General features: G+C 48.7%; 1 protein-coding gene across 1 annotated transcript; it reads right to left on the bottom strand.

Annotated features, from left to right (window-relative positions):
• Positions 1 to 13,933: 13,933 nt before the first annotated feature.
• On the bottom strand, positions 13,934 to 16,730 carry LOC136543933 (uncharacterized). Its single transcript, XM_066536457.1, has 3 exons — positions 16,339 to 16,730; positions 14,495 to 16,131; positions 13,934 to 14,413 (listed from the first exon to the last, which is right to left on the bottom strand). Exons 2-3 carry the CDS (start codon positions 16,112 to 16,114, stop codon positions 13,934 to 13,936), a joined length of 2,100 nt encoding a protein of 699 aa, XP_066392554.1. The 5' UTR covers positions 16,115 to 16,131; positions 16,339 to 16,730.
• Positions 16,731 to 17,017: the final 287 nt, after the last annotated feature.

Below are 17,017 nucleotides of genomic sequence, written 5' to 3'. Positions count from 1 at the left end.
GAAGTGGAGACGGAGGCGGGGCAAGCTTTAATACTGTCCCTGGTCCAAGGCTCGCCGCTGTCGCAGGAGAGCACCCGGGAAGTGGAGGTCCATTCGATCTCCTCCGATGATACTTCCTAGGAGAAGGGGGTGGCAGATGCCGAGGCGGCCAGCGCCATGGAGCAGCCTGCTCCGACCTCTGGTGAGGGAAGCTCGGCCCTCGTGCGGGTACAACCCGAGCCCCACGGGTGGGATAAACCGCGTGTCTTATGGTGGAGCCAAGATGACCCTGAGGGGGAGCCTCTATTTGCCCTTGAGGACGCGGCTGAGGGGGGGCACTGGGACACCTTCGAGCAATACCGCCAGCTGGCGGAGCGGTCACTGCGGATAGCACTGTCCATCGTGGCCGACAATCTGCTCGGGGTCGCCTAGGTACGCGCCTTCTTTTCTCGTGCGGGTGTCGTCTTTTTTCGAGTTTTCTCGCAGCGCATGACCCCTGTTCTGCCTATCTAGGAGCTTGAGGCCCGGTCCCTCGAGAAGTCATTGTTCCTCCGACAGGAGAGGGATGTCTGGAACTAGCTCCAGCGGCAGAAGGACTTGCTTGCTCACACCAACGAGCTTCTATCGGCGCGGAGCGCGGAGGTGGAGGACCTCCGCCTTCGCTATGCCGATATGAAGGCCGAGGCGGCCATGGCTCAGGAGCAGGTCGCCCCTTTGGCGGTGCAGATCAAGGAACTAGAGGAGCAGCTGACTCGGGTGGCCGGCGATCGGGACACCTTCCGGTCTCGGGCTGAAGAAGCGACGGCCTCTACCAAGGCCCTCGCTGGGCAGCTAGGGGCAGAGCAGGGTGCGCACCTACTGACGAAAGGCGCCATGGCAGAGGCCCTCAAGGTGGCCGAGGCCTCCCGGACCGAGGCTATGGTCTGGAAGGGAAAGGTCGAGGGTGAGTCCTATTCCCCCTATGTTTTTTTGTTCTTCTTGAGTTTGACCCCTAACTCCTTGGTGTGATGCAGAGCTAGAGAAAGAGGCTTCCAGGGCGGCCGAGGCTTCTTGGGTCAAGGTCTAGGGCTAGAAGGAGAAAGCCGAGGCCTCTTGGGTCGAGGCCCAGCGCTGGAAAGAGAAAGCCAAGGGTGAGTCCCATAGTCCTTTGCCCCTATTTGGCTTATTTTCTTTCGTGCTTAACCCCATCCTGCTTGTCTCAGCGCAGGGTTGGAGAAGGAGGCTTCCCGGGTAGCTGAGGCTTCTGTCGCGGTGTAGGCGGTGCTCGAGGCCGAGATCGAGGGGCACAACGCGCTGCGGAGCGCCGCCCATACTGCCTGCGAGGCCCTAGAGGTTGAGGGGGTCCAGTCGGACAGCTCCCTTGGGAGCCGCTTGATCGCGTTGAGCGACCAAGTGCGCGAGTGACTTCGCGGGGCGCTGCACATGGGCATCAAGCGCGCCCTGGCTGTCGTCGCCTCGTACTATGTCGGCGTCGACCTCGAGGCCATTAGCGATGGCTACATCCTGGCCAAGGATGACGAGGAGGCCGATGAGGAGGTCATGAAGCTGATGGAGGTGGCTGAGGGCCCCGGCACGGCGCTGGCCAAGCTATTCGAAGAGGAGGTGGTTCCTCCCACGCTGTCCGCTGACACAGGAAACCCTGAACCTTGACCTGGGCCAAAGGGGCCATGTAAATAGATTAGAGATTATGTTACCGTATCATAACACTGGTGGCCATCGAGGCATTTTTAAAGTACTCGTGCGTCTACGCTTCTTAATCATTTTTATTGTATTTCTGAGCCTCTGCCCTCTGTCTCGTCTCTGAACATATCTCTTGCAAAAAACTTCCTCGGAGCCTAAGCTGCCCCTCGGGCAAAAGGTGGTGAGGGAGTGCCATAGCCTGGAGGCATAGGCCATCTCGCGACTCGGCCGACCTTTTGGCCTTGAGACAGTCTTTCGGTTCTTAGGTTTTTTACAATCGATTTGTCAGAGCACGCTAGAGAGTTTGGCGTAGAATTTTTTTTGAAAAATGACTAAAAATGGTGCGTGGGACTTAGGGGGGGAATCCCCCCTTCTAGCCCCTGAGGGAGGCTCGGATCTGCAGAGGCAGAGCCATGTCTTTTTGAGCCTCGCAGTGGGCACCTCTGCAGAGGCGGAGCCGAGTCTCCCTAATGGAGTTATCATATTGCTGAGGCCCTTGATGGGCCCAGGGGATTTCTCGAAAAATTAGAACAACTAAAGAACGGTTCTTAATTGTATTTCGAGAAACAATGTATACAATGCTTGGAAATTTAAGGGTAAAAGCCACGTAGCTGTTCTATGTTCCAAGCGTTGGTGAGGATTTTGCCCTTCTCATTGGCTAGCTTGTAGGTCCCTGGGCTTCAGCACTTGGGCGACGATGTATGGTCCTTCCATGGTGGGGTCAGCTTGTGGCGGCCCTTGTTGCTCAGCCTCAGCCTCAGCACCAGGTCACCCACCTTCAGGTCTCGGCTTGAATGCGCCGAGCTTGATAGCGTCGTAGGGCTTACTGGTACTTGGCCGAATGTAGTAGCGCAATGTCTCGGGCTTCCTCCTAATTGGTCGAGGGCATCCTCGCGGGCAGTGCGGTTGCTTTGTTTCGTTGTAGGCCTGCAGCCTCGGGGAACCATACTCTAAGTCAGTGGGGAGGATGGCCTCGGCTCCATAGACCAGGAAGAACGGTGTAAACCCCGTGGCTTCGGCTCGGGGTGTTCCTCAGGCTCTAGATGACCGATGGGAGTTCGGCAAGCCATTTCTTGCCAAATTTCTTCAACCGGTTGTATATTCTTGGCTTAAGGCCCTATAGGATCATGCCGTTGGCACGCTCTACTTGGCCGTTTGTCCTAGGATGTCCCACGGCTGACCAGGCCACATGGATGTGGTGGTCATCGTAGAACATCAGGAATTTGTGGCTGGTGAACTGTGTCCCATTGTCGATGATGATGGTGTTTGGAACCCTGAACCTGTGGATGATATCAGTGAAGAACAACACCACTTGCTCGGACTTGATTCGATTGATCGGACGAGCCTCGATCCATTTGGAGAACTTATCGATTGCTACCAATAGATGGGTGTAGCCCCCGGGGGCCTTCTGCAGAGGCACAACCATGTCGAGCCCCCACACGGCGAATGACCATGTGATGGGGATGGTTTGGAGGGCTTGGGCCGGGAGATGCGTCTGCCGTGCATAGTACTGGCATCCCTCGCAGGAGCGTACTAGATTGGTGACGTCAGCAACTGCCGTTGGCCAGTAGAACCCTTGGCAGAAGGCGTTTCCGACGAGCATCCGAGGTGCTACATGGTGCCCGCAGGCTCCCGCATGCAAGTCCCAAAGTAGGGCTTGGCCTGCCTCGGTGGTGATGCATCGTTAGAGGACGCCAGATGGGCTTCGCCTGTACAACTCGCCGTTGCTGAGGATGTAAGTCTTGGCTCGCCGAGCAAGCCGTCGGGCTTCGGTCCTATCTACGGGAAGCTCTCCTCGGACAAGGCAATCAAGGAACGGGACTCGCTAGTCTATGCCCTGGTTGGCCTCGGAAGGCTTCGCGTTGACTTCCATGACCTCAGGCTCGGCCGAAGGAGTCTCGGCGACAGAGGGGGCCTTGAGCCCTGCGGTGGGCTCAACCGGTGGGCCCTCTTCTGCTATCGAGGCGTAGTCAATGGAAGGCTTGTGGAGATCTCTGGTGAAGATGTTCGGGGGGCCCGGGGTCTGTGCCGACGCCATCTTTGCCAGTTCGTCCGTGGCCTCATTGAATTTACGTGCGATGTGGTTGAGTTCGAGACCATCGAACTTGTCTTCGAGGCGACGTACTAGCTTGCAGTACGCCTCCATCTTGGGGTCATGGTAGTTCGACTCCTTCATTACTTGATCGACAATGAGCTACGAATCGCCCCGCACGTCGAGGCGCCGCACTCCAAGTTTAATGGCGATCTGCAAGCCGTTGACGAGGGCTTCGTACTCGGCTGCGTTGTTGGAGGCGGCGAAGTGGAGCCGAATCATGTAGCGCATGTGCACTCTAAGGGGTGAGATGAAGAGCAGACCCGTGCCTGCCCCGGTCTTCATTAGGGACCCATCGAAGTACATGGTCCAGCATTCCACCTGGACTTGAGCGGGTGGCAGTTGGGTGTCGGTCCCCTCTGCCACGAAATCAGCCAAGACCTGAGATTTAATTGCTTTCCGAGGTGCAAAAGACAGAGCTTTCCCCATGAGCTCGACGGCCCACTTGGCTATCCTACCCGAGGCCTCCCGGTTATGGATTATCTCTCCCAGGGGGAAAGATGACACCATGGTCACCGGGTGGGACTCGAACTAGTGATGCAGCTTATGTCGAGCCAAGACTACGGCGTAGATCAGTTTCTGGATGTGGGGGTAGCGTGTCCTAGTCTCGAAGAGCACTTCGCTGATGAAGTAAATAGGTCATTGGATGGGTAGGGCATGCCCCTCTTCCTGCCTCTCAACCACTACGGCCGCGCTGACCACCTGGGTTGTTGTGGTGACGTAGAGTAGGAGGGCTTTGCCTTCGACCAGCAGTATCAGGACGAGAGGATTGGTGAGCAGTGCCTTGAGCTTGACGAGGGCTTCTTCGGCCTCAGGGGTCCAAGAAAAGCGTTCTGATTTCCTCAAGAGGCGGTACAGAGGCAAGCCTTTTTTGCCAAGGCGCGAGATGAACCCATCCCTTCGTCCTCATCGCCTGTGCTCGGCATCCCGAGTCCGACGTGGAAGCACTCACGAGTGGGGTTGTAAGTGCCTTCGTTGTCAGAGTCAGAGTAGCCGAAGTAGTAGTCGCTCATGGCTAGGAAGTGGCGCATGGCTTCAGGGTCGCGAAGTCCAGAGAAGTCCGCTCTGGCCCACGCCTCGTCCTCCTCCGAGGAGTTAGCATGGGTGTGGGTTGAAGTCGTGGTGTCGAAGTTGAGGGTGAAGCGTTGGTGGCGTCCTGAGGGCTTCGCGTGAGCGAAAGCATAGGCGGAAGCATAGGTGGCGGCAGCATTTCTCAACCCGAAGGGGTACGGGGATGGTGCCATCGCCAGGCTTTGCTCCGCCAAAGTCGACTCCTCTAGAGGTGGTGGGGCAGAGCTTGATGATAGGGCGTCACCGCATGCCACTGGCGCCTTTCCCTTGTCTAGGCTCAGGCTAGACAGGTCCCCAACCAAGGACCTTGTGCCAACAACTGGGCAGGGGATACCGGCGGAGCGCGGCACGTTGCCCTGAGCTTGTGCGGTGTCAGGGTGGTCCCGCCCGTGCCGTGCCTGGCGAGCGTGATGAGAGCAGCGGCCTGGGCGCCGCCTACGCCTTGGCTGCTGGGGCGTGACGTCATCGACGGTCAGTGGGACTCTGGGTGAGAGGAGTACCATATCGTACTCACGTCCTAGAGACATGAACTCTAGGTTCTCGAACCAGATTATCATGCTGAGATGCAGTGGTCGCACGGGGTCTGCCATCCGGAACTTGTCGGGATGATGAAGATGACACGTAGTAGAGCCCCTACCTGGTGCGCCAACTGTCGGTGTTTTGGACCGGCGAGCCCTCAACCAACTAGTAAAAATGTACTGTGTGTCCCTATTCCCGGATGGTGATGCAAAGAGACACAAGGTTTATACTGGTTTAGGCAATAGGTGCCCTACGTTCAGTCTAAGAGATCGATCTTGTATTCCTTGCACCGAAGTGCTTGTAGTAGGGGGTTACAAGCTGGGCGAGAGAGGGGGCTAGTCCTAGGTCTCTGCGTGGAGCGGTGTGAGTTGCTTGAGATGTTGATCTCACGCAACGGGGAAGCGTGCATGTTATAGAGTGTCGCTTGTGTGCGAGTGAGTTTGTCTGTCCGTGTTTGTGCCTGTCTATGTCTATCTCGTGAGCTCGTCTCTAGAAACAGCTCCGGTCCCTCCCATTTATAGTTGAAGGGGGGATAGTGGTGGTACATGCATTCGCTATGCGGCGTCCTATGAGTGGAGGTGACGTTTCCAAGCCCTGTAGCTTGTCACTGTGGCGGCATGGTCGACGGAGCGGTCCTCGTCCTTGATGCACTGGGGTGACGCATCGGTCACACCCGATCCTATGCGACATGGGAGCTCCAGTGATAGCTTGACGCAGGGCCTGGCGGGCGATGTGCCGGTCGCTGTGTGTTGACCGCCTAAAGAGCCGAGGCTCAGTTGGTGCCGAGGCCGAGCCATCGTGGGGGGCTCGGTGGGCGTGAATCCCGAGGTTGCCAAGACCCTAAAGTGGATTGCCAAGGCTTGGAGGAAGCAGTTGGTCATGTACACTGATTTCGAGGTTATAGTGACCCGGACTTGACTCCCCACGCCGCATTGTTCTGGGAGCAGGGGTTAGGTAGCACAGTGTAGTGCGGGTGCCGATCGTGGGCATAGTACCGAGCACAGTAGCCGGTAACCCCTGCCCTGTCCTATCCCGGATGGTATGGTGTTGATGCGACTTCCCATCTCGTCGGCCGCTCTGATGTGTCGAGCCGTCGTCCGACTGATGTCGTAGGAGTGGTTGGTCGCATTAATTGGACACGACGCTCTGTCGGGGAGATCGATCGAGGCAGAGGCGACGGGGTTATTGCCGAGCCGGCCTCGAGTGAGACGGAGAATCGATACCGTGTCCAAGGCCTTACATGCAGGGTCTCGGGCGAGACGGAGAATTGATGCCCTGTCCGAGGCCTTTCGTGCGAGTCATAGAGTCGGTAGACCGTCCGAGGCCTTTCGTGCGAGGCCTTGAGCGAGGCGGAGAGTCGGTAGCCTCGGACAAGGCTAGGGGTTAGCCAATAGTTGTCTGTTGGCTTTGATTTTAATAGGGTCTAAGCGATTTTTTCGGTTTTTGCTTAGGGGACCCCCTTTTTATGGCACCCGACACTTCTCTTTGCATGAAACCTTTCACCACAAATCATGCTTTAAACCTTTCTATATTCCCTTTGGAGTCATATTTAGTTTTGTAAACCCATTTACAGCCTAGTGTCTTGGCTCCTTTAGGAATTGTTTCTAAGTTCCAAACACCATTGGCTTTTATTGATTTCATTTCATCTTCCATGGCTTCAAGCCACTTGGATGAGTGAGCGCTTCTCATGACTTCTTCAAATGAGGTGGGATCACCCCCTATTTGAAATTCCTCACATTCATAAACTTCGTAGTCATTAGGAATGGCTGATCTCCTAACTCTTTAAGACCTTCTAGGGGCCTCGTTAGATGACACTTATTCTATATGAGGCTGTTGTTGCTCTCCCTCATGTGTGACAACGAGTTCTAGGGGATCCCGAAGGACAGGTTTCTCATGTTCATTCATTGTTGCCACTGGAGAACTAACAATAGGTGCTATTACTACAGTGTCTTGAACTATTGGTACAGCAACAACAGGTAGCATGAAGAATGGCTCCTGAACCATAGGAGTGGGCATGTATATCCGCTTCTCTTCAAAACTAATTTCATGCTCTACCATGCACCCCCTGATCATATCTTCCTCCAAGAAGATAGCATGTCTTGTTTCTACAAACTTCATTTGTCTGTTAGGACAATAGAAGCAATAACCTTTTGACTTTTCTGGATAGCCAATGAAATGGCAACTGACTGTCTTGGAGTCCAGCTTCTCTATATTTAGGTTAAATACTTTTGCCTTAGCTGGACAACCCCACACACGTAAATAGTTTAGTGAGGGTTCCTTTTCTGTCCATAATTCATATGGTGTTTTGGGCACCGATTTGCTTGGCACTCGATTAAGAATATGAATGGTGGTTTTTAACACCTCTATCCATAAACTTATCGATAGGGTAGAGTAACTTATCATGTTTCTCACCATATCCATTAAGGTACAGTTGCGTCTTTCAGCTACTATATTCTGCTGAGGCTCGCCCGATGTAGAATATTCGGCTACTATGCCATTTTCCTATAAGAACCTTGCAAAGGATCCAGGAGCTTAGCTATATGGGGTGTGTTGACCGTAGTACTCTCCCCCACGGTCGAACCTTACTACCTTAATTTTTAAGTTATGCTAATTTTCTACTTTAGCCTTAAATATCTTAAATTTATCCAATGCTTCCGATCTTTCCTTAATTGGATAAATATAGCCCAAATGAGAATAGTCATCTCTAAATGTTATAAATGAATCATAACCATCCATACTTTCATAGAAAAAGGACCACAGATGTTTGTGTGAACTATTTCTAAAATTCCTGTACTTCATTTGACATCTTTCTTTATTTTCTTAACGTACTTTAGTTTTATGCATTCTATGCATTGTTCTAAATTTGAAAATTCTAAAGGTGGAAGAATTGATTTCTTAATCAATCGTTCTATTCTCCTGCTCGAAATATGGCTTAAACGACAGTGCCATAATTTTGAAGATACATCATGCACCCTCTTCCGCTTATTTGTTGCATTCATAGATGAGGAAGCATTCTCATTGTTAGTACTTACATCATTCACATTCGTAGAAAGTGATAATAAATAAAGCTTGTCTTATCGGAAGGCAAGACCAACACATTTATTATTATAAACAATCTAACATTTGCCATTACCAAAATGGTAATCATATCCATCGTCATCTAAACGTGAAACACTTATTAAGTTTCTTCGCAAAGAGGGTACATAAAGAATATCTGAAAGCTACAGTCTAAAACCATCATCTAATTCTAGAGATAGATCTCCAATGACTTCAACTTCAGCTTCAACTCCATTTGCAACTTTAATTCTTCTTTCTCCATTTTGTAGGGTCCTCCTCGTACAGAATCCCTATAATGAATTTGCAACATGAATAGTTGCACCTGAATCAAACCACCAAGTAGATTTTGCATAACTTAAATACAAGGATTCATCTATGAATGTAATGAAATCCTCACCTCTCTTCAAAAGGTTCTTCAGGAAGCCTGGACAGTCCCTTTGGTAGTGTCCATGCTTCTAGCACCATTTACACTGATCCTTCTCAACTTGAGCATTGTTGTTCTTCGGATTATGGTCATTCTGGGGGTCTTTCCCTTGAGGTTTGGCATTCTTATTAAAATTCTTCTTCTTGTTGTCCTTCACATGGTTAGCAGAGTCAACCTATAAGGATTTCAGCCTCTCCTCTTCTTGAACACACATTGCGATGAGCTTCTCTATATCCCACTTATCGAGCTGCATGTTGTAATTAACAACAAAAGTTTCATATTCCTTCGGCAAGGAAGCAAAAACCAAATGAATCAGGAACTCATCTTTGAGCCCCAAATCCATTGGCTTGAGCTTGGATGACGTGTTGCTCATCTTCAATATGTGTTCTCTTATACCTCCACCAGAGTATTTCTCATTGAATAATTTCTTTATTAAGGTGCTTGCATAAGCCTTTGAAGAGCCAGTAAACTTATTCTCCACTTTCTTAAGATACTCGGTGGCGGTATCATAATCTGGGATTGATCCTCTTATAGCATATGAGATAGTGGACTTGGCTACCATCAAGCACTTGCAGTTCGAGATGTCCCATTTCTTTCGATCAAGATCGTATTTCATCCTAACTTCTGCATGATCTCGCTTTCGAGCTTTAAAATCAGCATCAGTCTCATGTTTTGCCCTCACCGGGTCCTCTGGCTCAGTAGGACACGGATAGGTAAGTGCTAAGTCATTCTAGGACAGCGCAAGTGTGAGCTCATAGTTCTCTCACCATACTTTGTAGTTGCCCCCTTCAAGAGGCAGAATATGCGAGATAAAAGCCATTGAATTGAGTCCTGAAAACAGTGTCAGAGAAAGTGAGAAAACATAACAAAATAATTTCATGCCTTAATTTAACGTTGGTCAAAATTAAAACATACAACTTCTTCTACATTAATTCTACATCACCGTTGGGCAGAAAATAGAATTAGTGCATAAACTCATAAATCAAACATTTATAATATTGCTATCAACAACTTTGGTCAGAAAAATAGTAAAATCATAAATTTATTGAAAATTATAAATACTCTTCAAAATTAAATCCTCCCATTGATTTGAATTTAATTAGAAGATCATAAACATCATCATTCGCAGCGGAAACATGAAAAATACTTTATCTACTTTTTAGAAGCATTTTACTGTACTAATCTACTCTCTGAAAAAATTATCACGCTGGTTCAAATTTTGACAGAGATTGAAACTGGACAAAAAAATCATCAAAATTTCCATCTGAAAATGAATAAAACATAAACTCGTAGTTCACTGTTCATTTGGCCCATACTACAAAATGGCCTGGCCGACTCTGCTCTAACGCACGCTGCGCCTTCCTAGGCCGCAACCTAGGCCTAGACCGACAAAGCCGTCCGCTGCGTGCGCCCGCCTGGGCCGAATGCTGGCCCAGTCAATCTGAGGCGTCCACTTTGATCCGACAGCCGAGCAACGATGTCGCTGGATCAACCCCCCCCCCCCGGCCATGGTTGCCCCCTGAAAGCCCTTGCCATTTCTTTCTTCCTCATCTTGCTTCCTCCTTAGTGCCGCGTCGAGTGAGACAGCAGCGGTGGCAGCCACCAATGGCGATCGGAGGAGGGAGTGGCGGTGCCGCCTCGGCACCTCTCACCGGTGCACGCATGCGGCTGGAGCCGCGCGCAGCGCCATCGAGTGGCACCACGGTGGTGCCCATTTTGGCTAGGGCGCGTGCTGGTGCACACTGCGCGGTGGAGTGTCGTCGAGCCAGCGGCTCTACGCTTTTTGCCCGCGCGATGATGGTCGTGACGGCGGGGAAAAAACTAGGTAGGATCATTCCTCTCTGTCCTTCTTTCTACTACGGTTAGGGTTAGTATTTTGAAACCGAAGTCGATTCGAATCCTCTCCTTCTTAATGCTTCTACTGTACTACCCCAAACTAGATCTACAGCTAGATCCGACGAAAAGATACCATTGTTTAAACCCTAGGATACATTTAGGTGTAGATCAGTGGGTAAAAGACCTTACTTTTGTGATAAATAAGTCCTAGTTCATATAAACCTAGAAGATAGAGAGAAGAGGGAGAGAGGGGTGATAGGTTACCGACCATCAAAGGATTTGGAGGAACTGCTGGAGCCATCCATGGCGATGGCGGTGGTGCGGTCCGAGTCGGTGAAGGCGGTGGCGATGATAGCAGTGAAGTGGTGTGGTACAGGGGCGGCATCGGGTCCCGGCAGTGAAGACGGTGGAGACTTCCCATCACTGGCTGTGCTCCCTGTCTCGATCGGGCTTAGGTTTTTCTGTGGGCGACTGTACCTCGGTTCAACCTCGTGAAGAGAGCCGCCGGCCCCCACCTCTCTTTATAGCGCTATGTGACAGGGGGCCACCAACCATGTAGGGTTGGACGCCCCCGATCAGAGCGCGTGGTCAAGGCCCAACTCGGCTGTTGGGCCGGAGAGATCACCACTAACACTATAATCACCCTAAGTCAACAAAGGTAAGAGAAATTATTGCATACGTAATTCAATATGCCATTTTGATACTAACTTGATGATATGCATTTTCAAAAAAAAAACTTGGTGATATTCAAAGGAAAAAGTCTACTTTTGCTCCCTCATCTTTTGCGCTAGTTTACATTTGCTCCCTCATCTCTAAAACCAGGCACGGGACCTCCCACATCTCTCTAAACCACGCACCTGAACTTCCTCGGTGGTTTGGCCTCCGGTATTTGCTGAGCCAGGCTAAAAATAGAAGACGCGAGCGCCCGCTGGTCACGCTCCTCTTTTTCCCCGAGTCCATGCGCGCCGCCGCCACCGTCTTGCCACGCCGCCATTAGGTTCGTCGTCATTGCTAGCCTGAAATCCTCCATGGCCCCTGGCACATCTCGCGTCCTCCTGCCGCAGCCTCCGTCCACAGAAGCGCCGCCGCTAGGAGGGAGCGGGCTGCCGCTAATCTGGTGCCCATACTGCGGGAAGGGGCGGATTTTGGAGCTGATGTCGAATACAGATGAGCACCCAATGGAAAGGTTCTTCAAATGCCCGAGGAAGTATAGACAGGTTAGATTTTTGAAATTTGTGGTGTTAATTGAAAGCTAGGGTTTGTACAGTGCAAACTGATTTTCCTTTTTTTTAGTTTCCTCGCTGTGATTTCTACATGTTCGAAGAAGAATATGCCAACTTTCTTGTTCATTATGGGATGCTTCAAGAATCCGAGATGTGCCATTACCGTCCACTGGAGACGACAGATTGTGTGGAAGCTGAGGTGTATGAACAGGCGCTACCACTGATGAAGAAAGAACCTGTTGGGGTGTATGATCCTCGGAGGACTGTGGCTTCGGCCAAGAAGGGAGGCACGAAGAAGCAAAAACATTGGAATTGGATGATGTGTGTTGGCGTTGCTGTCCTAGTGTTGTTAGGTTTCAATTCGGCCATTCTCCTTGTGTTGGTTGTCATGCAAATGTATAAATGACAACTGCTTATGTTTAATTTTCCATTGTAAAATGGTTCCAGTGACTTATTCCTCAGTTATCAATGCATATGACTATGGAGCTCTTTGCTAGAGAATGACCTATGGTCCAGCACATGATATTGCATCTACTAGCCAAAATGACTAGTGAAACTAATTTTTAGCATATTCATCAGGACAATATGACGACATCAGAATGAAGGAGACAACCAAACAAACTTATTTATCAGATTATACAGATTTTCACCTAGTAACGAAACGTCCTTGTCAGTCGGAACCAGTAACGAAACGTCGACGACAGCAGAGTATCACGAGCAACCTAACTTGCCCTTCTCCGCCTAGAGTAGTGCAGGTAAGCTGAATCCAGGCCCTGATTATGACATTGTCACGCGTCTCCGCACAGATGGGTATTGCACCTTTCAGAACTCACCAGCTACCAACTAAGAAAGATTGTGGCACATGTTCTGCAGAAGAGAACATGCCCTGGTTGCTGCTGGGTTCGTGGTGCATATATCACTTCTTCACCTCACTGGACTCATCTGCATACATGGAATAGGCTTGCAGGTTCACTGGACTCACTGGACATATATCACTACAGGTAAGCAAGAGAACATGCCCAGATGGTTCACATAACTTCAGATAAATTGTCATACATGGCAGTTCTAGTTTACTGCGTACATAAGAGGAAATAGATAACAACAGTCTTATCAGGTAGCATACATAATTGTCATACATCATAAAGGGCATATTTATTCAAGTTTGGCATACAACCAGACACACAAACACATCACAACTTATCAGATTTCTATGGAGGAAGAATCTGGAGTGGATTAGTTCCATATTTGTTTGGAATAGGCTTCTTCTTTGCTGGCTCTTGAGCAGACACATGAGCAGATGCAGTCCCACCAGTTAGCTGTACATTAACACTGCAGTTAACATTGGAAGTGGGCACTCTAGCTTGCAGGTTAATTGTAGCTGACCCAGAAGGAATTGTTGAAACCCTTGCACGTGCACTTGATTTGATGACGTTTTGTGAGTTTGTTGCCTTTGCCTACAACAATCAGAAGAAGCTAGAATTAATTTTAAATACAACTTGCATAACATAAAACTTGGAGATGTTGGTAAACATACCTTTTTCATGCTCTGTGCACTAGATACATTAGATGTAGCAGTCCTTTTTGTACCACTTGCCGTGCTCTTTTGTGTATTGGAAAGCACAACCATAGCATTTGGGTTACCTCCTGCAGCTGACTGAGATCCTATTGGCTGTGATACTGGAACTGACTTATATCCTGTTGGCTGTGATACTGGAACTGACTGAGAGCTACCTCCTGCTCTCTGAGAACCTCCTGCATGTGAAGGTCCTGCTCCACTTATGTTCGTACATGTTGACTTATTGTGTCCAGGCAAGCGGCATTTGCTGCATCTGATAATTGTTCCAGTTTTTGACATTTTAGTGGCCTTTCTCACTTCTGTTGGTTCCCTTCTCCTCTCAGTCTTTGGCCTGCCAGGCATTTTCACATAACCAGGAGCTCTAAGGGGTTCCCTATCAGATGCAGGCCAGCTATTCATACCCTCAACTGGGTTTAAGCAATGACTATATGTTTGGTTGAAGTGGTGTACAGAGTAGCAGTCAGCCACATATTCATCTAGCAGTCAGCCACATATTGTGTCCAGGCAAGCGGCATTTTTTTATTGATGTTTGGGCAGATAACCATTGTCCACTTCTGTGATTTAGTTCTTTGTTCTTGGATCCTGACCATTACTTTCCTTCTAATAGTTTCAAGCATGGTGATTATAGGAAAGAACCTAGCCTCGATGATCCATTTGTTGAATGACTCACAAATATTATTATCTACGGAGTCACAATTAGAACCCAACCTGAACCAAGCTCGGCTCCAATGCTGAGGATGTGTGTTCATTATAGCTTGTGCACCTGCTCTAGTGTGTTGTGCTAGCTTTGCTCTTGCCAAGTTGAAAAGCATCAAACAAGGTGCTTTGGCACACCTCCAAAAATTTTTCTGGTAGTCCTTCTTCGTAAACTCCTTCTTCCAGTTTGCATAAATGTGCCTAGCACAGTTCCTGTGTTCAGCTTCAGGTGCCCATTTGCTGACAGCATTAAGAATTCCCTGAACAAGTTGGAAATATTATAAATCATCTGCCTTCATAGTTACAAATTTTAACATAACAAATGTTTTACAGCAGCATACCTTTTGCTGGTCTGAGATGAAAACCCATCCATGTCCTCCCTGCACACCAACATCCCTAAAGAGCATATCACAGAACCAATCCCAATTGTCGTTGTTCTCCTTGTCCACAACTGCCCAGGCAATAGGGTACATCTGGTTGTTGGCATCCCTCCCAATAGCACAAAGAAGTTCACCGTTAGTTGCTCCTTTGAAAAAGCATCCATCTAACCCAACAACTTTCCTACAGCCAGCTTTGAACCCTTCTTTGCAAGCATGCAGACATATGTACATTCTTCTAAAAATAGGAGGCTCTACATTATCTTCCTTGTTCACAATAACGTTGCTTCCTGGGTTGCTTCTGAGAAGCTCCATTTGGTAGTCATACAGCCTAGAGTACTGCTTTTTAGTTGCATCCAAAGCTTTTTGCATCACTAGTGATTTTGCTCTCTTTAGCTTCGACTTAGAAACGGTTGCAAACATTTCTTCTTGAACTGTCTGCTGCATGTGAGGTATTTTCCAGCATGGGTTGGCAAAAATAAACTTTTCATATTTCCTAGCAATTACAGCTGAGGTCACTAGTTTATTGTCTCTTCTAGGTGGACACATGTGATTATTTGTAAATGTAGATATTTGCCAACTATCAGACCTAGAAGTATTTGACAATAGACATACCCATGGACAACCTTCCCAGTCACATATTGCCCTCACCCTCTTTGGGTCATTCTTAATAAACCGAATAACCTTTCTCTCATCCAAGCCATGCTTAAGTGCAGCCTTCTTGAATTGCTTCTTGGAACTAAATTTCATTCCCAACTTAAACTTGACAACAGGCTTCTTCTTGTTAAATCTTGGATATAGGCTACCTTGCCCTGTACCTCCTAACTCATCAATAGATTCTGCATCACTACTATCTAAATATGGAGTGTTGTTGCCATCATCCTCATCCTCTTGTTCATTTTGAGGCCTAGAATCAACACCTTCATATATCACATCATCTAAGCTTGCTGCCTCACCCTTCTTTATCTTCTTCTTGAAATCCTTAAATTTCTTATGAATTTGGGTTGCTTCTTCATCATCACCAGAACTACATGAGTCTCCAGGCATGTACTCACCGTCAGTGTTAGACATCTCATCTCCATTTGTGTCTCCTGGCATGTTATTTGGAGTACAGTAAAATTGACTGACAAGGTCAACTTGCTTGTCTATTTCTTTGCTTTCACCTTTCCAAATAGTCAAAGGTTGCAGATCTTCATCTTCTATCTCATTATCCTTGGAATTTTCTTCCATCTCTTCCTCATAGACACTTGCTTCAATAGCTGCATCATACTCATGATTTTCAGCATACACATCTGCAACATCACCTTCAACAATGCAGTCAGACATGATCTGGCACACTTTGTCATCAACTAAAGCTCTCAGGCCTGTGCTCATGTCTCTCCCTGGAAATAGCCAATGCAAAATTGTGCCTTCTTTGACATTGCAATGGTCACGGAGATGGCCAACAACTTCAGGCAGCGACAACTTGTCTCGGTCGATGTAAGACATAGCTTGAGTACCTCCAACATAAAACACTCCATTGCTATTCCTCAAGAACTCCCCATTAAAATGAAACCGAACAGGGAGGAAGTCGCAACCATCCATGCCTAATCACGTGACACCTACATGCAGAAGATACAGGCTACGAGGTTCAGTACTAATAAAATAGGTGCGGTAAGAACATTAGTGCTTAAAATAGGACTACAAGTGCTTAAAATAGGACTACTGATGTACCCATTACTTGTTAAATTACACAATCACCAAGAAAAAACAAGGAATTCCGAAAAACAACTCAAAAATACAGGATCCATTTGCGGCTTAGCGCTCACCGTGGTCAGTGGCACCGTGCTCGCGAGTTGGCGTGATGCGCTCGCCGAGGCCCAGTAGCACCGCTCCTGCATGCGCGCTGCGCCCGGCGCCCGCCCAGGCCCAGCGGCACCGCTTGCTGCGCCCAACGCCCACTGCCCCGCCGCCTCTCGCAACTCGAATGCCGGAGCTAGGGTTCGTCAGTTTGGGGGATTTTTTTTGAACGAACAGAGTCGATCAGATCTTGGGCACGGGCACTTCTACTTGATTTAGTGCTGACTCAGCGAATACCGGAGGCCAAACCACCGAGGGAGGTCAGGTGCGTGGTTTGGAGAGATGAGGGAGGTCTTGTGCCTGGTTTTAGAGATGAGGGAGCAAAAGTGAACTAGCGCAAAAGATGAGGGAGCAAAAGTAGACTTTTTCCATATTTAAATAGTATACAGGTGGGTATGCAAAGGTGTGGACCAAAAATCCAAAACGAAATAAGAGAAAATAGATGTCCGTTCACACAAGCAGAGTCGGTAATTGATAAACACACCGTACATTGTACTAGTCTATTGATAGCGACTAACACATTGTTTTGTCGTTACTATATTTTAGGGCGCGTTTAGTTGGCAAATTTTTTTGTTTTTGGCTAATGTAGCACTTTCGTTTGTATTTAGTAATTAGTGTCTAATTATGGGCTAATTAGGTTCGAAAGTT

The sequence above is a fragment of the Miscanthus floridulus genome, chromosome 1, assembly GCF_019320115.1.
Source record: "Miscanthus floridulus cultivar M001 chromosome 1, ASM1932011v1, whole genome shotgun sequence".
NCBI lineage: Eukaryota > Viridiplantae > Streptophyta > Magnoliopsida > Poales > Poaceae > Miscanthus > Miscanthus floridulus.
This window is presented reverse-complemented; position numbering and strand designations above follow the sequence as displayed.